Genomic DNA, 25,196 nt, shown 5'->3' with positions numbered 1-25,196 from the left:
AAAAAGTTAAATTTTAACCTCATCGGTCCACAGAACTTGTTTCCAAAATGCATCAGGCTTGTCTATATGTTCATTTGCAAAGTTCAAACGATGATTTTTGTGGTGAGGACGTAGAAGAGGTTTTCTTCTGATGACTCTTCCATGAAGACCATATTTGTACAAGTATCTCTTTATAGTGGAATAGTGTACCACAACTCCAGTGTCTGCCAGATCTTTCTGGAGGGATCGTGCAGTCAAACGTGGGTTTTGAATTGTTTTTCTCACAATCCTGCGAGCTGTTCTGTCTGATATTTTTCTTGGTCTTCCAGATCTTGCTTTAACTTCCACTGTTCCTGATGACTGCCATTTCTTAATTACATTCCGAACAGAAGATATTGACATCTGAAAACGCTTTGCTATCTTCTTATAGCCTTCTCCAGCTTTGTGAGCATCAACTATTTTCAGTTTCAGTTTTCTAGACAACTGCTTAGAAGAACCCATGGTGCTGATTGTTGGGGCAAGGTCAGATGAGTCTGGGCATTTAAAACCTTTGAGATTGACATCACCTGGTCTTCCCAGACGATGATTGAGAACAATCCATGATACTGGCAGGTCTCAGCTTGGCAAAGGGGGCAGTGCATGCTATAAATTCTGCAGGGTGCCCAAACTTTTGCAGACGCCATTTTTTTGTTTTCTGTTATTTTGAAAGTGTAAATGATGGAAATAAAATCTAACTTTTGTTGTCATATTATAAGAATGTCTAATCTGTAATTTGATGCCTTTTGGAGATTTTTCCATCTTTCCTTGGCTTCTTTATGCACATTAATACAAATTTTTAGCTGGGGTGCCCAAATTTTCGATCCCCACTGTACATTCCAACTTTACTTAAATGATATATAAATCCAATATATATAAAATGATAAGATATATAAAAATGTAATCTATAGCAGCTTTCCATTCCTAAAATGCGATGGCTACATTAGTTTTCTTTTTTTCAGGCTAAGTACATTTTCTGTTCATCTTGCTAGAATATAACGTTTTAATTTTAAAACTGTTATTGGACAAATGTCACATATTTATTTGTGCAAGTTGCACAAATTATGGCCAGAATTTCTGTAATAGATTAATTCCTATGATCATCAGTTCCACTTACTGTACTGTTCTGAGCTACCTCAATGAAAAATAGAGTGGTCAATCATAGGAATTAGCCTATTACAGAAATGGACAAAATGTGTACAAACAGCATGATTTTGTGTGACATTTGTTCAATGAAGGTTTTAATAACAGACCCCTTCAATTATGTGGAAGAGCTACATGTATTTTTGTACTTGAAAAAATATACTTATCCTGAATAAAGAAAACTAAAGCAGCCACCACACCTTAGAACTGGTAAGCTAGGGAATATTACATTTTGTTCTTTGGTTTAGATTATGTTTTAAGTGATTTCTCTGAAAAATAAAGCATGGAGACATGGATGGATTGGTAAGTTTGCTTTGAATAATAAAAATGAATTAAATAGCGTTTTTAGTTTGTTGTGTTAAAATACAGGTAATTTCCACTTTAACCCTTTCGCTGCCAGGTCAGTAGAGACCCAACAGTGGAGGGTTTTATACACAATCCGGTGTCTGCAGTTTATAAAACTGACAGGCAGACTCCTGCTTGTCAGGTGGAAGCAGTCGAGCTGACCTGCCTTCCGGTAGCGGTGCACCCCCCATGCATGCTCCCGCCATGTATTCTGGGCTCTGCTTGCCCATCTGAGGGCCCAGGGCCGACATGGCAAGTGCCACAGCAAAGAAATACACAGCAGCATGTTTCCCAAGTAAAACACACACAGCACATGTTGTAAAACATAGCACACAGCACATAGTTAACCCTTTGATTGCCCCTCATTGTTAACCCCTTCCTGCTCAGTGTCATTAGTACAGTGTCAGTGCTTTTAATTAGCACTGATCACTGTATTAGTGTCACTGGGGATGTCGGTGGCAGTTAGTCAGTTTCCACCCGGTGTCAGAATGTCTGCCGCAGTCCGTCGGACCTGCTATCAGCGAAGTCACTGATTGACGCCATTACTAGTATATAAAAAAAAAAAAGTAAATATATACCGCCATTTGTAGATACTATAACTTTCACGTAAACCAATTAATTTACACATATTGGTATTTTTTTTTTAGCAGAATACATTTTGGCCTAAATTTATGATGAAATTTGATTTTTTTTTTTTTTTTTTTTTTTTTTTTTACTGGATATGTTTTAGAACAAAAAGTAAAAATATTGTTTTTTTTTTTCAAAATTGTCGGTCTTTTTTTGTTTATAGCACACAAAATAAAAAGCGCACAGGTGATCAAATACCACCAAAAGAAAGCTCTATTTGTGGGAAAAAAGGACATACATTTATTTTGGGTGCAGCATTGCATGACACGCCAGTTTAGGCAATGCAGTGCTGTATCACAAAAATGGCCAGGTCAGGAAGGGGGGTAAATCCTCTGGAGGGCAAGTGGTTAAACTAAAAGACACTGCAGAAGTGTTTGTAGTCCAAATCAGGGGAGCAGTCTAGGCTGGTAATGCTGCTGTTCCTCAGACACAGTGTAGTGAGTAAGCGTTGTCACCCTAGAACAGGAAAGGTGTTAGTGGCAGGATCACCAAATGAAAATAAAGAAAAATCCTGAAAAAGGAAACTAATGCAGCCTCCACATCAAATGAATGGTAAACAGCAAATGTTTTGGGGTTTTTTTGGGTTTGGATACTTTAATGAAGTTGACACAGTAACGTAGTAGAGTATTTTCATTTGCAAAGGTACATGAAACTTTTGCACTCCTTTAGTAAGGCAGGCCTTACATTATACAATTTTCATTCCTTCCCTCCCTCCCACAGCGCTATTGTGTTCTGGTGGTGGGGGGCTTTCCCTGCTGGCAGAACATGATTAGTGTTGCTGGATATAGCCAGCCGCACTAATCACTGGTGAAAAGCCCAACAGACTTGTTTTATACAAGCTGATCAATAGATACAACCAGCCTGCCCATACATGGATTGAAATTCAGATGGTACCTGCTGAACTGGCCGAATTTCAATCCATCTATGGCTGGTTTAAATCAGCCCCACTGTATGACATCCAAAGTTGAATGTCTGGCGTTACATGTAACTCCATAATAATTCCCATTGTTCTATGAACTTAGATGTAATGTAAAAAGCACTAGGTTGTTTCTTTGTTTAGAAAGTGCAGTTTTGTGTAACTCAGCTGAAAAGTTATTTTTCCCTAGTAAAGCGTTTAAAAGGTCCACTGTGAAGTGGAAATGATTGCTTACTGGACTTAATGCCTCTTGTTCTGTGCCCTAATTTAAATTAGTTCTTAGTCACAGAAGATGCTGTGGCTGCTTTTTATCCTTCACAGCCAGATGATATAAAACATAAGCCGATCAGTTGAAACTTCCATCTCCCCTTATTAAGGCACTAAACACGTCTTGGGTTAGTGAAATTGCTCTCAACCTTACACTTATCATATGTTCTTCAACATATGCATTATCTAGCGGTTTATCCAAATATGCTAGCACTATCAAAAGCAAAGCTGTACATTGGAGCATTCATAATAGTACATTACTACTTAACTGACCTAAGAAGCCGGATTTAAACCATCAAAATGGAAAGGACACGGACATGATTCTTCTGACCCGACTTCTGTTAAATAATGCATTGTTCTTTATTTTAATAAAGACATCCACAGCGGAACTTAGACATGCAGCTATTCCCTAACAAATATGGAGCAGCATGTTAGTATCTGGAGCAACATTAGAATTTGATACTACAGTTGCAAGAAAAAGTATGTGAACCCCTTGGGATTACGTGGAGTTTTGCATGAATTGGGCATGAAATGCGCTCTGAACGTCATCTAAGTCACAACAATAGAAGAACACAGTCTGCTGAACATAATACTACACAAACATTAGATGTTGCCATGGTTTAATTGCTCATAACACGTAAACATTCACAGTGCAGGGAGGAAAAGGTATGTGAGGCCCTAGCTTAATGACTTCTCCCAGAGCTCATTGGAGCCAGGAGTGAGCCAACCTTGACTCCAATCAGTGTGATGATATTGGATGTGTTGCTGACAGCTGTCCTGCCCTTAAAAAACACACACCTGTTTTGGGTTTACCGGTTTCAAGAAGCACTGTCTGATGTGAACCATGCCTCGCAGAAAAGAGCTCTCAGAAGACCTACGATCAAAAATTGTTGACTTGCATGAAGCTGGAAAGGGTTACAAAAGTATCTCCAAAAGCCTTGATGTTCATGTGTCCACGGTAAGACAGACTGTCTACAAATGGAGAAAGTTTAGCACTGTTGCTACTCTCCCTAGGCTTGGTCGTCCTGTAAAAATGACTGCAAGAGCACAGCGCAGAATGCTGTATGAGGTAAAGAAGAATCCCAGAGTGTCAGCTAAAGACCTACAGAAATCACTGGCACATGCTAACATTTTTGTTGACACATCTACAATAAGGGAAACATTAAACAAGAATGGAGTACATGGGAGGACACCACGGAGGAAGCCATTGCTGTCCAAAAAGAATATTGCAGCACGTTTGAAGTTTGCAAAAGAGCACCTGGATGTTCCACAGCACTACTGGCAGAATATACTGTGGACAGATGGAACCAAGATTGAGTTGTTTGGGAAGAACACACAACAGTATGTGTGGAGAAAAAAAGGCACAGCACACCAACATCAAAACCTCATCCCCACTGTGAAACATGGCGGAGGGAGCATCATGGTTTGGGGCTGCTTTGCTGCCTCAGGACCTGGACGAATTGTTGTCATTGATGGGAAAATGAATTCCAGAGTTTATCAAGACATTTTGCAGGAAAACGTACGACCATCTGTCTGCCAACTGAAGCTCCGCAGAGGATGGGTGATGCAACAGTACAATGACCCAAAGCATACAAGTCATTCAACAAAACAATGGCTGCAACAGCACAGAATACGCCTTCTGGAGTGGCCCAGTCAGAGTCCTGACCTCAACCCGATTGAAATGCTGTGGCATGACCTTAAGAGAGCGATTCACACCAGACATCCCAAGAATATTGCTACACTGAAACAGTTTTGTGAAGAGGAGTGGTCCAAAATGACTCCAGATCGTTGTGCAGGTCTGATCTGCAACTACAGGAAACGTTTGGTTGAGGTTATCGCTGCCAAAGGAGCGTCAACCAGTTATTAAGTCCAAAGGTTCACATACTTTTTCCTCCCTGCACTGTGAATGTTTACATGTTATGTGCAATTAAACCATGGCTAATCTAATGTTTGTGTAGTATTATGTTCAGCAGACTGTGTTCTTCTATTGTTGTGACTTAGGTGACGTTCAGAGCACATTTTATGCCCAATTCATGCAAAACTCCACGTAATCCCAAGGGGTTCACATACTTTTTCTTGCAACTGTACCTTTGTTATTGACATGGCCATTTTGCAGACAATGGGGATGATTTACTAAAGGCACATTGGCTGTTCACTGCAAAGGAACTTATACTTTGAAAGGAAAGTTTCCACAGAGCTTAGTAATTCACAGTAAAATTTCACTTTTAAAGAATAACCAATCACATGCAAGGAAATAAAAAAAACTGCATTTTTGCTTGCCTATGATTGGATGATGGAAGTCAGAAGAGCTTCACCAAGCTCTGGGGAAAATTCCCTTGCAGATTGCAAGTTGTCTTGCAAAGTGAACAGTCTAATTGCCTTTAGTAAATCAACCCCAACAAATCCAGATACTATTACACATTGTGATGACACTGAAGTAGTGCAATTTGTTTTGGTCTGACTCTGAATTCAGATGCTTTTTTGGTTATTCGCATGTATCTGAATTTCCAAATAACAATAGTAATGAATTTCATTAAAATGCATTTAGGTTTGTTTCATTTATTTGTTTTCTAACGAATTCCAAATTTTCAGAAGGATTTGAATCCGTTGAAAATGTATCGACCGAACTGAATTCTGCGTGAAGAAAAGCTGGTTGTTAAGGAGCGGGCTGGGAAACCAGCCGCTATGTCCTTAACAACTGATGACTCATCATTTGTCTGTGGGTTTCCCCAGTGACAGCTGAATGTAAACAAAAGAATGCTGGCAATGAAAAAATGAAGAAAAAAAAAAAGAGCTTGCCCCCTTCACTGTCCATAACAGGCCCTTCAAGTCTGGTATGGATTTTAAGGGGAACCCCATGCCAAAATGTAATAAAGAATGGCATGGCCCCCCCCCAAAATCCATACCAGACCCTTATCTGAGCATGCAACCCGGCAGATCAGGAAAGAGGGGAGATGATAGAGCACCTGCCCCCCCCCCCCCCACCTGAACCATACCAGGCCACATGCCCTCAACCTGAGAGGGTGCACTCTCCAAAGCACCTTGTCCCAGTGTTGATGGGGACAAGGGCCTCTTCCCCACAATCCTGGGCAGTGGTTGTGGGGTTCTGCAAGTGGGAGGACTTATCAGAATCTGGAAGCCCACTTTAATAAGGGGAGCCCCAGATCCCGGCCCACCCATTTGTGAATAAGTATGGGGTACTTAGTACTCTTATTCATTCACCAAAGAAGTGTAAAAAGTGAGAAAAAGCACACCAGTTTTTGACAAGTCTGTTCTAATAAAAAAAAAAAAAAGAGAGAGAAAAACAAAATATAAATGTCCTCCCAAAGTAGATCCACAGTCAGTCACGATGAACACCAGCCACCGACCTGAAAATTTAAAAAAAAAAGAGCTCGGCACCTGACAATTTAGTAGGCGGAAGAGACAAGACCCTCACTTGCATATTCATACTGCCCAGCCAATCCCTGGCAAGAAGTATGGCCAGAAGGGTGCTGGGTCAGGTGTAAATAGGCTGGGGCCTGGAACAGCAGGGTCCTTGTCCTGTGGGGGAAGACCCATCCTGAGCGCTGTGCCCTCTGGGCACACAGCTGAAGTTTAGAAAAGGCCATCAGTGTCCCGGCTCCAGGTAAAGCTAGGGAACCCAAGTTCCTGAAAGCAGCTGTAGGAAGTCCACAGAGGATCTAAGCTGGAGGTGCACAGTATAGGAGCTGTCTGGTACTGCAGGAAAGCATTCAAGTACCCAGAGCACATTGAATACAAGCCTGAAAAGATCCCGGAGACTACTCTTGCTAACTTCTGGGAAAGCTGCTTCAAGTTCACTGGCTCAGGTTTTACCTTCGCAATGGGGTCTCCTGAGCTGTAGTTCATTATCGCTAACTTCAAAAGGGTGGCTGCCCTCAGGAGAGACAGTGCAGTTAGACATATCCCAAGGATCACTCTGCACCCTACCCAAGTGGCATCAGCATTGAACAGCAAAAAGACATGCACTGCCAGGTTCTTGAGGTGAGAGACTGAACTACTGTGTGCCTGGCTGCCATGTGTCTTACAGGGAATGGAACCTGGGATAAATCAGCTATCCCAGTCTGGAGTTTGTGCTACACATATATTTTTATGTTTTGTATTTGGTAATGGAGACAGTGGGTAACTGGGATATTTTGATTTTATTGTTTTATGGGTTTAATAAAGCAAATACAAATAAAAAATGTTTCCAAGCCATTTTCATACATTTCACAATTGCTTTTGTAAATCGCATTACATTTTGACAGTGTGTACAGTTGGAATTTTTGGGTACCATTACATGCAAGTTATTTTTGTGAAAGACAAACTGTTTTTGTAAGTAATGAGGGTGGGTTATCTCTACATTTATACTCTGTATTTTCATCTCTTCCCTGTTTGTTTTTATACAATTAGTAATGCTTTTTAAGTACTTTTAGGGCTCATGTACACAGGGCGTTTGCAAAACTTTTCTGACCGCTGGAAACTGACTGCTAGAAAACGTATGTCGAAAACGTCAATTTAGTCGTTTACCTGCCACGTTTATGCGCATTTGTGTTTAGAAGCATTTTTAAAAGATAACCTCAGGAGACCCTCCCAAATGCCTAGAATAGACTAAAAAATAGTAAATAATTAACTATTTCAGACATTTTGTGAGAAATAGAGAAAGCAGAAGCAGAGAGAGCAGTATGTTCTGATGGGTGTTGCAACTGTAGCAAAAGTGGCTCATGAAACATGCTTGGCAGTGTGGGAGGAGCTACATAGTGCTGTAATGCCTCCGGATGCATTCTGGAGTGCACACAACACTCCTTGTGCTTTTTTGCTGTGTTTTGATGTGTTCCAGTACTCAGTATAGTAGTATAGACTATGAACTAAACTGGATAATTTGAGTTGCTGAGTAGTTCTCCGCTTTTTGAAGTCTGTTTCATTCTACAATCTTTCTGTTCCAGAAAAAAGAGTGATTTATTTTCAAAAACTTGGCTAAACAAACAAAATCACACACAGGTACATTTGCATATATTGAAAGGTGAGAAATGGGAACAGCTAACATCCATTAATAAGAAAGGTCCATGAATGAGAGTGGGATGGTCCTGCAGCATCTTGCACTTATCCAGGATGATACAAAATTGGTGCAGAAGAAAAAGGAGGCAAGGGTGTCCGTGTTTCCCCCTTTTCTTTCTGGAAACTTTGCCTAGATACCTTGAAAACTTGTACCTAAATACCCTTATTGAAACAGAATACCCATTCAGGTAGTATCCCTATTCTTTTTTTGGATGATTTATTTTTCAGATTTTCGTGATAAGAATGATGAAGGGTAATTAGGTAACTAAATGGTGCAAATCTATTCATCTATGTTACCATGTATTTGTATTGCTTCCTTTGTGTGAAATCCCTGGCAATCCTGCCTGTCCCCCTGCTTTCCTATTTCAAACTGACCATGCCAGGGCATGGAAGAACATCCATCCCGACATGGTCAGTTTTCTACTTTGCACTCTACTTGGGAGCACAGCCAGTCTGTAATCCAATTGCCAGACTTGTGCTACCAACCCCCCCCCCCCCTCTGCAAAGCTGATCACTGGGAAGATTCAGTTGTATCATATAAGCATTCACACCACATGTTCTGAGTGTATTAACATGAAGCAGGGTGTATCAAGATGGCTGCCGCCATATTGACGTCACCGCGTATCAACGCGTTGCGTCACGTATCCCACGTGACTTCTTCAGGAATCCTGCAGGCAGCCATCCTTGTACACCCTGCTTCATGTTAATACACCCAGAACATGTGGTGTGAATGCTTATATGATACAACTGAAATGTGAGTGGAAACTTGGCATTTTTTGCATTTTACATACTAGAATAAAAGCATTGTTGCACTATGGAGGATTTTTCTTCTTCTTTCATGAGCTACATATGACTACATGTGAGTAAGTTGGTGGTTGTCAGGTCACTTACCTACCTATCCAGGGAAAGGGGACATCCTTATGCTGTTTGTGGAGCCTGTTTTTGGAGGTCGGATAGCAAGGAGGTCTTAACCGTGTAGGATCCAGGTGTGATCCAAAAGGCGCATTGGCCCATTGGGTCATATGAAGGAGGTGAGGGGGCATTTTAGCCATTGAAGGATCTGTTTGGTGCGCACTCCGCACAGCACCATTTTGCATGTTCAATGAATAGCGAAGCACCTTAGCTGTGGAAATCTTTTGTACCTTATTGGACATTTATTTATATGAATGTTTTTTCACCGTATATATATTTTTTTCTATATATTTTTTCATTTCTTCATTTTTATCCATATTAATTGATTTGTTGAATGTACATGTTATTATTGTATGTGTTGTTTCTTAAAGCACTTGTCACTTTGTTACTTGATGTATGATTATCCCATTATTGGGATCCACTATTTACACATTTGGTGTATGAATATTATCCCAATTTTGGGATCGGGAAGTTTGTTGTTTTTTCACTATTAATAAGGGTCCATTTTTAGGACCAAATTGTTTTGTTTCACTATCTACACTATATGGCACTTTATGATAGATGCCTGTAGGATCTTTACATTAATTTAATCATATTTTGTTTAATTTTCTTTGTATAGATGTTGTTGTAGCGCTGCACCATATGAATGTTTATGTTGTTTAATATACACCTATAGGTAAAGGATTTAGGTGCTAGCAGCTTTTACATTGTTTACAGGTCCATAGATCAAGCGTAGGAGGAACATTGATTCATTAAGTGAAAATGTTGAGGCCTATATATATATATATATATATATATATATATATATATATATATATACACATATACATACATATATATATATACACACACACATATACATATACACATATACATATACATACATATACATACACACACACACACAAACATTTTGCCTTACATTTCTATTTTAAACTGAATGGGTTCTTTCAAACGTAAGGGTTCGCATATACTTTAAAGTTTTTTGTTAGTTTGTATTCTGACATTGTCAGAATATGAGTACACTGATAAGCATTGCAGCTTATTGGATGCAGGCGCTGATCAACTGAAACTTTTCCAACAGTCCTGTTTGAGAGAAATCAATCGTTAGATTGACTTCTGTCCAGTGGGAATGGCTATAAATGGATTGAAATTCAGCTGGTCCCTGCTGAAGCCCAAATTTCAATCCATACAGCCAGCTTTAGTTTGTAGAGAAGGGCCTATTAGAACGCATATTACGATATTTACAATCTAATACATAGTTAGGAAATTTGCAATTTCACCTTGTAAAGAGAAGATTGGTTTGAAACTCAGATGAACAGGCAAATCTACAAACTGAACATTTTTCAATTTGTACTCAGTTTATGAGTGCAAATTTGTCCACCTTGCGGAGAATCATATTTATGAATCATAAATGAATGGAATCTCTAAGGATACATGCAAAAATTTTGTAGAATTAAAAAAAAGATAAGTTGGTGGTTTAAAGCAAAGAACGACATTCTCAAAACATTAAAAGTGGCATTAAAGGCTAATGACAAATATTCCTACAAATGCTGACTACCTCTTCCTCCTACCTATGCTGCACAGCCAGTATAAAAAAAGTTGTGTGTAAATACCTTTTTTAACAACTCTGAATGTCTGGAGCCGTGGCATCACCCACTGGCTCCCATTCTCTCCACCTCCATTCCCTGCCCCCATTCTTGGCATTTCCTCTTCACCCTGCAGCCCTCTCTCTCTCCAACACAGAAGGTCTGGAAATTCTGGATCATGTGACTACACTGGAACAGATTATGAAAAAAGCTTTTTTTATGCAGACAATGCAGATTAGGTAGGAGGAGGGGAGGCAGCATTTTTTTTAGAATACTTGTCATTAGTCTTATCTTCTACATGCGATATATTTCAGCCCTAGTCCAAAAACAACTATACCATAAGAAGCATGACCATGTCAGCAGTGTAAATGCAAAAAATTCCAAACCTCACTTAACCAGAGGGACTTTCTGTGTATGTCCAGTGACCTACTTCCAGGATTAAGCACTGCAACATGAAGATGGAGGGGACCTATGCCGACACCAACTAATCTAGGTCTGGAGCAGTGTTCGAAAGATCTTTACAGTTATACTACTGCTATGATTGTAAACCTTATGTACGCAACAGCAAAAACAGTTTGTTAGTATATTATTTGCAAGCATTAGTTTAGAGAAAGTGGGCAGATCTGAAAAGGAGGCAGCTTACTAATCGTGCTCAAAAGCCCACAATAAAGACTTTGAGTATTTTAATAAGGCAACTCATAATAATGAAGGCTTCTTCTATGATTTTGGGAATTAGTGCCACTTATTGGAAGTCCCTGAAAAAAGGAATGGATCTGCCTATTAGCAGGACTGAATGATGCAATAGCTGCTAAGGCATTTCATACTATAATCCTAAAGACTAGAACTATGAAATATTACTTTCATATTATGCAGACATGCCAGAGACCTACAATGCCCACTTTAGAGACTTACAATACATTGGAGCAGGTCATTTGAAATGTATCTTAATGAGATGTTCCTGGCTTTATTGGCGGGAGAGCAGGCTTTTAATGTTGATGATATACTTCAGGGTTTTCTGAAAGAACAGTTATATAGTAAATGCCCTGCAAAGACACATGGGTGGGTTAAAGAAAGGAAGCCAGCAACAGGTCGAGTCCATACCCTGTTCGGTATATTTTTAAAAAACGTATGGACAATTCCCCTCACAAAGTCAATGACCTTTGTTTCTCTAACTCTACCATCACAAATGAAAGTGTTGTTTAGTCCGGGGATACACAGTTTGGTCCTCATATGTAAGCAAAAGCTGATTGCACATAATAAATAATGGTATACTTGTGGCCATATTGGACAAATACAATTATATCATCGCTCTAGAAGTCACAAAATGTTCAAGGTATGCAACAAAGCCCTATCCAGCATGTAAAGGCCTTCCTGACAGAAGTTAACTTTCATCCACACTTCCTAGGCATTCTGCAGAGCTCAACTCTGTATTTATTTCTTCTGGTAATTGTGAAGTTTGTCCACTCATCAATCAACCAAAGCCAAGTTAGCAGTGGCATTTAGGTGGCTAGTACACAACACATCAACAGCTTCTTTCTTCACCACATTGACATTATCCTGGGTTCGGTCAAGCACAAAATCCATCTGGAGACTTCACACTCTTGTACCTGGCCACTCTAAACTGAGAAAACTTCATATGCAACGTAAGGACTGATGGAAGTACAGTACTAGATTTTGAAGACAAGTGTAGCCTTTCCAAAAATTGAGGACCCCTGTGTTGTTAGACCTGAGGCCATTTAGAGAGGCCCAGGAATTATAAATTAACTTGCTGGTGGAATTCAAAGTTGTATACCTATTACAAAAGTAAATAGAAATGGGGTGGTGTTGATGCTAGGTTAACCAGCAGATGTTCTTCTAGGAGAAGATGTGTTATAATTTAATGTGATTGCTTTTATTATAATTGTAAATGAACCATAGAAGCAACCTGTGTATGTTACTTCTGGGTTCAGTTGTTTGGGAAGGATTGTCATGGAGCAAAAGTTTTAAAAATTAATTTCTATTGTCTCTTGTGAAGTGTTTTTGAGGCCAATTTAGTGTACCGAAGAACCATTTTTTCGTGGTTTGTTACTAGGGGAGGGATAGGATGTGTATCTGGCCTAAATATTTGAAAGGGTTCCTGTCCTCTTTGCGGGGGTCTTCTTGTGGCATGTAAATTACTGGAGGGGGACAGTGGGTGTGCTGGGAGGTGATTCAGAAGACATGCTGTGTGTACATTTTTTTCCTGATGACTGTACAGCTGAGAAAAGTACTCTGTGATCATTGGCTGAGTGATTGTGACTAAATATGAATTTTTGGGCCTTAAATTCCTCTCCTGTTTCATGATCCCTTGACATGTTATTTCTACATTTCTGAATGTTGCACAGTAGTAGATATGGCTAGTGTCCCTATAATCTAGGAAAGAGAAGAAGCACAGACGAAATCTTGAAAATGAAAGTGTTAAGAGATGATGTGAGAGGATGACAGATTTTGGTTATTAGTTGATCAGAAAACACATTTCTCCTACCATGATTAGCATTTTTAACTTTAGCAAAGAATTATTCTTCCATGTTTACATTTCCATATGAGATTTTTTTATAAACATCAACTAAGGATGACTGGGAAAGTCTCACTAGAACTTTTTGGTCCTTTGCCATATACCGTTAAAACTGCATTAATATAAATGTTCTTCAACTAGAACACTGTCTACCATATGATGGGAGGACAAACTAAATTAACCATGGGTCTTTTCCTTTACAAAGTTAATGTTATTTCAACAAGTCTGTAGAAATGCAGAACAAAATTTATATTTATTTACAGCTAATATGAAATTATCAATCCAAAACTCAAATTTAATGCTTGAAAGGAAGTTAATTCCGTTGAGCTATGCACTTAAATTAGTAGTCTGCAGTCATTCTGATTCCCGCTTTCACAACAGACTGCAGGACTGAATTTACATGAAACATTTCACACTTAGACAATATCACTGCAACAAATGGGACATCAGACAAAGCATATACTAAGCACACACGCATTTGTTTTCTAGTCCCAAAAGTAAAGGGAATAATCATGATAAAGTATGCCCTGGTGTCTCTGTAAGTAGCCTAAATTATATAGTAGTCCCTGGCACTGTTATGAAAGATAAAGGAACATGCTTAATAAACTCAACAGGGATTATATTTCTATGTATGACATGAGGGCTTCAGTTGAATCTTGCATATATGCTGCTCTCTTAAGCTTGAAATAAGTCATGTGTAGCCGTTAAAAAGTTCTTCAATTAGGGAAATGACAAAGACTCCAACAAATATGTTTTCATTGCTCTGGCCAATTTAAAAGCAAAAAACAGGGATGTAACTATAACAAAACTGCATTTAAAGCAACGGGACACTGAAACCGGTGAACTGACCTGAGTATTCAGCAAAAAATGCTTCTAAAGTCACCCTGGCAGAGTGTATGAGTACCGTATACATGTCAGGGCTGGTTAAAAAAAATTACCTAGATAAATTGATTACACTGAAAAGTATACCTGAAGACTGCGTTTTTTCCTTTTAGGTAACGTGATACTATTTTTTTTAATGTAGGAGGCACAAGTTCGACTACCTTAAAGCATTGAGCTAATGATCCTAAAGCCGGCCATAGATGGCTTGAATATCAACAGGTTCAGCAGGGACCGGCCAAGATTCAAATCAGTTTTGGGGAGGCTGATTGTACCCAAAGTGATTGTTGTATGACTTATGTACATCCAGCCTGTTGGATTTTTCATGCAATTATTGCCAGCGGCCATAGCCCCTAGCAATAATCACTATGTGTTCCCAGCAGGGATGGCTCCCCCGCCAGTAGAACACTATAGCTATACAGGAGGGATTCCCCCATCAACACTGGCTGTGTTGATGGGGGAAGCGAGCATTTTTCTTTAATGCAACCTGTGGTTGCAGGACAGAAAATTACATCATCTATGGCCTGCATAAGCAAGAGATCTCCTGTTCAGTGATAATGAAGGCCACAAAATGTGAAGACATGTCCTTCCTTCCTTTCAGTCCCTAAAGCGTATTTCCACTTTTGCAGCCAAACTGGGATAACACCTACTTTATATTTGTTACATGTCCCCATTTACATAGCATAACTTAAAATATATTTTAAAATTGCATGTTATCTTTGTTAGATTCTTTTTTTATGGAACTTTCAGCAAAGAAAAACCCTGCTTAAATCTCTTTCTTAGGAGGAGGCTGTGTTTGCTACAATTAACCCTGTTTGTACTGTGCAGACAGATCTTCATTATCAGTTTTAATTAGATTTTAGCACTTTCTCTCCTAAAAAAGGGTTAATGGTTTAGAGGTTGGGCTTCTTGCATTGTATTGTTAATGAGGACAGACTTAGGACAGACTCACTTTGACATTGTTTAAACATTTTTGTATTCAGCCTTGATACCTTCTCCTGAGAAACATCAAAGGCCTTGTTCACACAGGGTGTATGCATCTGTGCCCTATGTGAGAGCCATATATACCGTCACAGGTGCAAGGCCCCGAACGCACCCAGGGTGACAGCTATGTGGACAGACTAAGGTAACATCTGGCTATATGTAATAGGTTTGGAAAGGGAACAACTGGCTGTATCTAATAGGTTTGACAGGAGCATAATGAAATTGCAGAGCACAGGATTACCTAAGTGTGTAACTGCAGGCAGGCAGATAGGAACAGACATAGTAGCAATATACAGTGGGGATCGAAAGTTTGGGCACCCCAGCTAAAAATTTGTATTAATGTGCATAAAGAAGCCAAGGAAAGATGGAAAGATCTCCAAAAGGCATCAAATTACAGATTAGACATTCTTATAATATGTCAACAAAAGTTAGATTTTATTTCCATCGTTTACACTTTCAAAATAACAGAAAACAAAAAAATGGTGTGTGCAAAAGTTTGGGCACCCTGCAGAATTTATAGCATGCACTGCCCCCTTTGCCAAGCTGAGACCTGCCAGTGTCATGGATTGTTCTCAATCATCATCTGGGAAGACCAGGTGATGTCAATCTCAAAGGTTTTAAATGCCCAGACTCATCTGACCTTGCCCCAACAATCAGCACCATGGGTTCTTCTAAGCAGTTGTCTAGAAAACTGAAAACTGAAAATAGTTGACGCTCACAAAGCTGGAGAAGGCTATAAGAAGATAGCAAAGCGTTTTCAGATGTCAATATCCTCTGTTCGGAATGTAATTAAGAAATGGCAGTCATCAGGAACAGTGGAAGTTAAAGCAAGATCTGGAAGACCAAGAAAAATATCAGACAGAACAGCTCGCAGGATTGTGAGAAAAACAATTCAAAACCCACGTTTGACTGCACGATCCCTCCAGAAAGATCTGCCAGACACTGGAGTTGTGGTACACTATTCCACTATAAAGAGATACTTGTACAAATATGGTCTTCATGGAAGAGTCATCAGAAGAAAACCTCTTCTACGTCCTCACCACAAAAATCATCGTTTCAACTTTGCAAATGAACATATAGACAAGCCTGATGCATTTTGGAAACAAGTTCTGTGGATCGATGAGGTTAAAATTGAACTTTTTGGCCGGAATGAGCAAAGGTATGTTTGGAGAAGGGGCACAGAATTTAATGAAAAGAACCTCTGTCCAACTGTTAAGCATGGGGTTGGATCAATCATGCTTTGGGGTTGTGTTGCAGCCAGTGGCACAGGGAACATCTCATGAGTAGAAGGAAAAATGGATTCAATAATATTTCAGAAAATTTTGGATGGTAACTTGATGCCATCTGTGAAAAAGCTGAAGTTAAAGAGAGGATGGCTTCTACAAATGGATAATGATCCTAAACACAACTCGAAATCCACGGGGGATTACATCAAGAGGCGTAAACTGAAGGTTTTGCCATGGCCTTCACAATCTCCTGACCTCAACATAATTGAAAATCTATGGATAGACCTTAAAAGAGCAGTGCGTGACAGACAGCCCAGAAATCTCAAAGAACTGGAAGACTTTTGTAAGGAAGAATGGGCAAAGATACCTCAAACAAGAATTGAAAGACTCTTGGCTGGCTACAAAAAGCGTTTACAAGCTGTGATACTTGCCAAAGGGGGCAGTACAAGATATTAACTCTGCAGGGTGCCCAAACTTTTGCAGACGCCATTTTTTTGTTTTCTGTTATTTTATAAGTGTAAACGATGGAAATAAAATCTAACTTTTGTTGACATATTATAAGAATGTCTAATCTGTAATTTGATGCCTTTTGGAGATTTTTCCATCTTTCCTTGGCTTCTTTATGCACATTAATACAAATTTTTAGCTGGGGTGCCCAAACTTTCGATCCCCACTGTACATCAGAAAGAGAGGAACAGACAAAGATTGAAATGCTGTCAATAGAGACTAATACTGGGTACACACAGATCGAAATTTGGCAAGTTCAGCAGGGACCAGCCTAATTTCGTCCTGTGTTTAGTCCTCCAAGTTCGACAGAAGCCAAGCAGGAATGCTGGAAAACCTTATTCGTTCAACTGCAGCGCTGATCAGTGTATTCTGACAGTGGAGAGTCCCTGCTGAATGAAAAAAACTGACAGTGTATACCCAAATTAACTTAGACACTAGCGCTGACTGGTAAGAACAAAGTCCTAACACAGAACAAATAACCCAACAGCCACAGCCTGACTTAACACCCCTTAGCCTTGGTTCACACTGAATGCAGCTTTGAAATTGCGCTATTTCACTTGAATTAGCGCAATTTCAAAGCCGCTGGTCAGTGCGATTTCATGTGTGGCTTGCCTGACATCTCTGCGACTTTATGCACAGATGTCTATGCAAGTCGCACATGAAATCATCAAAAATAGTGCAGGAACCTTTTTTCAAAATCGGTGCCGCACCTCAAAGTCGGAGTAGCATTGATTAGACCAGTTTCATATATACAAATAGGGTGTGACCTGTCATGCAATTTGGAACTGTCAAATTGCATGACAAGTCACACAGGTGTGAACCAGGGCTAATAGGGAAAACATGCCCCATCCAATTCGAGAGATTAGAGTAAAACAGAATGGACCCGTAACAGCAATCAACTGCACAATAACTTCTTAGAGTCCCAGAGGCAAGACAATCAATAACCACGCTCTAAGCACCATATTCAACACTCAGTTATCGCATATACACTTTCATATACACTTTCAAGAATTTTCAGATTTGAATAGAGTAGTAAACCAGTGCTAGCCTTTTTTTTTTTTACTGTCTGTGTACCATTGAGGACATTTCCCTTTACTTTCTGTCTTGGTGACACAACAAAAAGCTAGATGAAATATCTACAAAATTAGAGGAATCCCCCTCTTTGACAGTTGTCTATACTGGATGATTTCACTCTTACCTCTTGTCCTTGGAGCAACTCTAAATTTTTTAATTTTTCCCCATTTTCTTTGTTGATGACAATGGTCAACAGTACAAACAGAGGGGTGAATCTCCCAAATGGTGACTCAGACAGCAATAATATCCTAACAGAGGGTCTAACCCATCTGCACTCTATTCAAAACTAAAAAAGGTTTTGCTTAGACATACACTATAATTAAGCAGTCAAGGCTCACTTGGAAGCCTTTTATGCTTTTACAGACACTTTAACCAGTATTATTTGCATTTACTGAACAGATTTAACAAAAATAAATTTAACAAGAGCAAAAAATTCCTAAACTGTAACATATTTTGGTTTGTTTTCAGATTACAGAGGAGAAGAAGGTGGTTTTCAGTGATTTTTTCTTTCTATCATTTATATGTATGTAGTATGTATTCCTTAGAGAACAGAATCATTCAAACATATAAAAACAACTAAATAAATAAATAAATGGCACATTAGAAGGACAAGAAATCATCTATTAAACTACTTACTTGTTGGCTCCAGGAATTTTCACTCTCTGTAAGCTGCTGTTTTTCAGTTATTAACTCACTGTAGAGCTTTTTACCCTCTTCAATCTTTCTGTCAGTGTCCATTAAGTCCGAAGAACATTTAGCCCATATATTTTCTGAGTTGCTCAAATTATCCCTATATATAAAGTGGAAAAACAAACAGAATAGATACATTTAGCACCATCTCCTGTATACATGGTCTGGAATATGCCTCAGAAAATGACCTTACTTTCAGCCCTTTAGGAAGATTGTAATAAAAATACTCACCGTCTGTCTTCCTCCATTACGTGTGTCAATATATAAATAGAAGCAAGACAGAAGGAGTGTGTAAAAACATGATTATTCTCCAGAAACCCAAAATCTGTCATCATATAGGAACATTAGTCTGATACGGTCTTCAGGGCAGCCATCAGAAATTTTGAGACCCCTTATACAACTTTATCCCACCTTCAGTGCACACACTTCTATTTTAACACTCTTACAGCCTAATGTATGAAAATAAAAGAATATTCCAAATCATCAGTGCTTTCGAGATTTAACAGTAAGGAATTATATTTTTGCCAAAAAATGTGAAGCCTGCCACCACGACAGGGTAGACTCTTTTGAGCAGGATCCTACACTAACAATACCTGCACTACCTTTCCAATGCCACTGGCCCCCAGCGATTATCAGCAGATTACCCACAAAGTACATCCAGCAGGAATCCTTGCAGATAATCCTTGGCTGGGCAGATAGCTGCAGCCAACGCTGACCTATTATTGAAGTGTACAAGGCTATAGGTAGCAAGCAGAAGAAGGGTTGGTGAGTTAAAGCCATAGCTCACCTTTACTAAAAAAATTGTTAATTCAGATAAAGGACATCGGAAGATGAAAAAAACTGTCCAGCTTTGGCCAAAGTTGAATAATGCCCTTGCTATAGTTGTAGTCCATTTACATACCTCATGAAGCCTGACTGGAACCAGGGGCGTATTTACCACATGGCAAACAAGGCATTTGCCTAGAGCGGCATTTTTCAGGGGGGCAGCACCGCCGACATGGAAGATGGGATGGAAAAGGGGACACATGCGGCTTGGGGAGCAGGTGGGATCTGAGAGAGGCTGCAGGCTGCTTGACACTCATTCCCAGGGATATCCAGAGCTGTGAAGGTGATTGTCTTTCTCTCTCTTGCTGGGAGGGAAGTGGCCAGTATATGGGGGCGATGGCAGTGGAAGGCTCTCTCAGGTGGGGGTGGGGGGAATTTAGTGTTGCCTAGGGCAGCACAAAACCTAAATACAAGGCTATAGAGAGTAAGGGGAATTATAAGCATGCAAGTTGGGTATACACTGGTAGAATGCCGTTCAAAATTTTTTGTTTTGAGAACATTTGTTTGATTTTTTTTCATCTTTAGTGGGGTCAAATCAATGTTTGCTGTTAACTGCAGTGATGAGAAAATTTGAAGGAGGAAAATGGAAATTTTTTCCCGAATGCACAAATTTCTAACAGTGTATGTGGGTTTCGATGGGGAAATTACATTCATTCCAAAATCAAAGTTAAAAGCAAAAAAACTATTTTGAACAACATTGATCAAGCTGTAAAACGCACAGAGAATTTTCGTACTAATTTACATTCTAAAATCTAATAGTGTATAGCCAGTTTACGAAAACGTCATTTTACCAGTCTAAATATGGTAGGCTTGTTTATAACATTATTTTTAAACACATATTTTTATTTCATGTGGTACTTAACAAAAGTAGTCAATTCACTAAAAAAAAACATGCGTTATTTAACAAATGTGTTAAACATTTTTGTTTTGCAATCTTTAGCTCTTAAATTTATCATTATTTTTGACATTTTTTCACAATCTTTTTTAAATGTTTTACATGTTAACACTGCACAAGAGGAAGATAGTTATGTGAATGAATGCACACAGAAATATTGTGAAACTGTGAAAAGATTCTAGTGTACTTACATTTACAGAACAATCTCCCTCTGGTGAAATGTTACAATTTATTTTCATTCCTGAGCTCAGGGCAGAACATTTCCACACTGATACACTGTATACCTTTTAACTTACTGGCCAGTGCAGAGTTCTCCTCATTGCTACTTTGTTTATTCCTAAAATACCAGCTGCCTACAACAGGTGGTAAATAACAAATGTGTATTTTTTAGTGAATTGACTTTAAAAGAAGTTCCACTCAAAAGTGGAAGCTCCGCTTCTTTGCCCCCCCCTTCACTGCCATATTTGGGACCTTTTGGCGGGGAGCGGATACCTGTTTTTGACAGGTATCCCACTTCCAGTTCAGTTCGCCGTGGCAAAGTGAGCTGGAAGTTCAGCCCCCTCCTTCCTCCTGCAGTCTCCTGGGAACCTTCACAGATCCCAGAAGGCTGGCAGACTGACTCGCGCATGCGCAGTGGGCACCCAGCTGTGAAGCCGCAAGCTATCATAGCCTGGTGCTCACAGTTGTGATGCCAGTGAGGAGTGAGCGAGTGGCGGGGCCAAGCCCTGTTCTGTGTGTCTTATGGACACAGACAGCACGGCTCTGCAGCAAGCACACACAAGTACCCACATAGCAAGTGGCTTGCAATGGGGGCGCTCAGCAGGAAGAAACAGCCAAGATTTCTAGCAGGGGACCCAAGAAGAGGAGGATCAGGGTTGCTTTGTGCACAACCCTTGCATAGAGTAGGTAAGTATTACGTGTTTAATAAGCCTTTAGTATCACTTTAGGCAAAGTCTGTTGACAATCAGTCCAATGGACAAAAACTGGTTGTATTATATAATGGCACATTTAAAACTCCTTATACAGGTAGGAATCTTTAGAAAAATTTCTTTAATGAAACCCTGTCACTGACTTACAAAAACTGCAGGTAAAACAGGAAAATAGATTACTTTAAATGCTTATTTGCAATGTTTTTCCTTTTCATTGATTTATATTTACTAGCAATTTTTACTATTTACTGAACTTTCTAGAAAATGTGACTACTCCATAAAAAGTAAATTCTTTAACACAGCCCCCACCCTCATTGCACTTTTAGCCCTCTTCTGAGATTATCTAATTACCCTCTGTGCTGCTATACTGCTGCTTCATTCCTCTGCTATCAGCATGAATGACTTCTGAGAAGTGACAGGGCAGAGATCTCCAGCACACAGCCTGTGAATGACAGCCTCAGCTCTGTTCCTGTGTGCTGTCTGAAGGGCGGTGTGTCCCTTCCCTCAAATTAACTCTCAGTGCTTTCCTCACTGAGCTATGCAGTGTATAATTACAGCTCCCCCCCCCCCCCCGTTTTCTGAAAGCACAGACAAGATTTAAAAATTATGAACTTTAAATTGAGAAGGCTGTAGATAAACTGGTGCAACTTACATAGGAGGATTTGTTTAATCTCCATGTTTCATCTAAGGCCAGTCCCTTCACTGGGTATATGTAAGAGTTTACAACCACTTTAAGTAGCAGTAGAAAAGTATTGTACTGTGTTAGGTTAGGTTAAGTTTGGGGTTTAACCCCTTGACGCCGACGTAACACAAATATGCGGCCTCACGGACCTGGGCTTTTTTCCGTGGGGCCGCATATTTGCGTACCTGTCTTTGTGTTGGGAGCACGCCCCTCAGCGCGCTCCCAGCACCGAGACTGTGGTGTCACTGAGAGCACCGGGTCCCGTTCTAACGATCGGGACCCGGGACTCCCGGTCCCGGGTCACATGATCGCTATGATAGCCTCTGATTGGCTATCACAGTGATCAGTCACTGTGCAGCCCGGCCCCCTTGTTTTTTTTTCTCTCTCTCTATGAATGGAGAAGAGAGATACATTGTATCTCTCGAACTCCTGTCAGAGAGAAGAAATAAAAAGTTTGTAAAAAAAAAGATAAATAAATAAATAAATATTAAAAAAATAAAAGAAAAAATAAAAAAAAATACCTAGATCAAGGTTTGATCTAGTTCAGTGCCAGGGTTAGTCTTTAGGTCAGGGTCACGGTCAAAGGTCAGGGTCAAAGGTCAAGGTCAGGATTTAAAAAAAATTGGTATCAGTGTCAGTTAGTGTTAATGTCAGTGTCAGTTAGTGTTAGTGTGTTTTAGGTAAAAAAAAAGACAAAATCAAAATGCGCACTATGGTTTCTGGGCTGTACTACGGGTACAAACAACAAATAACATACACATATATGGTATCGCTGCGAACGTCAAGAGCTGGAGAATTTATTTTGGGTTGCTGTTTGGTGGTAGGTTATGGTCATAACAAGAAACACATAGCTAAATAAAAAAAAAAGGATTTTTTTTACTATTTTTGGCCAGTTTTCCTTTGATAATAAAAAAAAAATCAGAAGATATCCATTACCATTTACCACCAAATGAAAGCCCAATTTGTCCTGAAAAAATCAAGGTATAATCCACCTGGATGTGCAAAGTAGTTGTGATGATATGTACGGTTTTGCTATCACATGTCAACATTGCAGAATTGTGTGTAGGCCTTTAGATTTGTTTTACCCTTAGGCGTGAAGGGGTTAAGTGATACCCTTTTTGGCTTACCTAGGTCAATAAAGATGCAAGCTTTTGGCATAGCTCAGGTTCCTTCTTTAGGCTTTACACATTTCTAGGTTATACAGAAATCTTATATCTTTATTAACTTAAAGCATAACTGAAGACAAAACTTTTTGTATGTTTTGGATAGAGTGCAAAGGGATTAGAACACCCTCTCAATTTGTCATAGTGACTGTTATCACAAAGCGTGAATCCAAGACTTTGAGTGGTCATTAGACCAGGAATAGATGAACAATCTTCAAATTGGGATGCTAGATCTGTCCTGGTGGCTACCAGAGAATTCCCTCACTTTGGACAGATTTCCTCTCACATCTTGTTTTGGCTATGGGAGAGAAAGTGAAAGAAATCTCCCCAGTGGGACACAGATGGATATACCCCTCCCTTACTCTTTAAAATAAATGTCTTCAATTTTAAATAAAGTCAGCCAATAAAGGGTATCACTTACGGCCAGTTCACACTACATGCATTTCAGTTGTTTTTTTTCTGCATCCAAATTGCACAGAAAGTAGGTTATATGGCTGTCAATGTCATAGTTCACATCAGTGCTTGCACTTACAGTGCGTTCTCGTTGCAGAAAAAAAAAGTAGCACATGCTGCATTTTTTCTGCACAGAACTATACTGGAAAGAGGTAAAAACGCATAAAAAATGCACCGGAACACACCAAAAACACACTGGAATGCACATTTCCCGATTTAAATTGAAGAAAAAGAGAGGAATGCATACAAAATGCAATAGAACATGTCAAAAATGCACTGGACCCATCAAAAACGCACATGCAGAAACATCCAGAACACATCTGGACTGTGTTTCTACAGTGTGAACCAGCCCTTAAAAGAGAAATGTGGTTTTTTTTTTAATTTAAATTATACTTACTCAGGTGGATGCAGCATCGGTCTGATGCTGCATCTGTCCCCCGCTGGCTCTAAGGGTGAGAACTCACATGACCACTGATCGCTGAGTTCTCACCGCCGCTCTGAGCAGGGAATGGTGGCTGTCAGTCACTGCTGTCTGCTCTGTCCCCCCCGCAATCGGCTGTGGAGGGGGAGGAAGTGGCTGGCTCAGGTTCTCCCAGTGCAGAACGAACGGTACTGCTGTGACCCACGGGAGAAGTACAACCTAAAGATTGGCTGTACTTCTCCTTTAAGCTCCAAACTTTTTGGCAAGCAACTACATGTAATCTAAAGAACACTGTGAGTGTTTAATGTAAATAAAAACTGCACAGAGTCTATTTTTTGGATCAGACAGAGCCTGCCTGTTCTGAAATCAATAGAGAAGACAGCAAACAGGAAGCAAAGCCTGCTTGTGTAAAGATCAAATATGATGCCCCAATGTACATATTTAGATTAAACACAGAAACATTTCCTATATACACCGCATGGCTGCTGTTAGAAACCACGGGGCTCCATACAACAAAGCTGACAGGGCCCCCCCCCCCCCAAAAAAAATAAATACAGATTACTATGCTTCAGTTATGAATGAACACAGTGAGTAAGAGGTACTGATCACTTGCTGTGTTCATCATCCTGAAAGATCCTATTGTGTGCTTGCAGTTACCGGTAGGAAGGAGAGGAGGGAACCAAGGAGCACTGCAGGGGTAGGCACAAAGAGGGGCTTGGGCAACAATGTATGGTGCACAGGGAGGTGATGGGTGCAGCGGGGGGCAATTACTGGAATCAACCCCCTGTATGTATCTCTCCCTGCAGCAGCTGAATGCTAGCAGGAAGGAGAGGAGAAGAAGCCAGCTTTTAGCTGCTGCACAGAGAGCCATACAGGGGATCAGTTCCAGTAATTGCATTCCCACCATGCTGATCACCCACCCTACACACATCCGATTTACCCAGCTTCCTGGGCCCCCCTGCTGGCCTGGGCCCCGTACAGGAGGACCGGTGGTACTCCCTTATCCACAGCCCTGCACTACCATGCAGTAATAGGAATATTTGCATTAAGCTGATCTCTTTCACAA

The 25,196-nt window shown here is 39.9% G+C and overlaps 1 protein-coding gene across 1 annotated transcript in view; it reads right to left on the bottom strand.

The window, feature by feature from the left end:
* CCDC178 (coiled-coil domain containing 178) overlaps positions 1-25,196 on the bottom strand; it is a 459,155-nt gene that overhangs the window by 358,487 nt on the left and 75,472 nt on the right. Inside the window, exon 8 of the mRNA XM_089678352.1 lies at positions 18,709-18,862. Within this exon, the coding sequence (XP_089534478.1) occupies positions 18,709-18,862 (154 nt within the window). The remainder of the gene's footprint in view (positions 1-18,708; positions 18,863-25,196) is intronic.

Source organism: Staurois parvus, unplaced genomic scaffold (genome assembly GCF_062004578.1).
Source record: "Staurois parvus isolate SC_StPar_1 unplaced genomic scaffold, SC_StPar_1.0 ptg000203l, whole genome shotgun sequence".
Taxonomy (NCBI): Eukaryota; Metazoa; Chordata; class Amphibia; order Anura; family Ranidae; genus Staurois; species Staurois parvus.
This window is presented reverse-complemented; position numbering and strand designations above follow the sequence as displayed.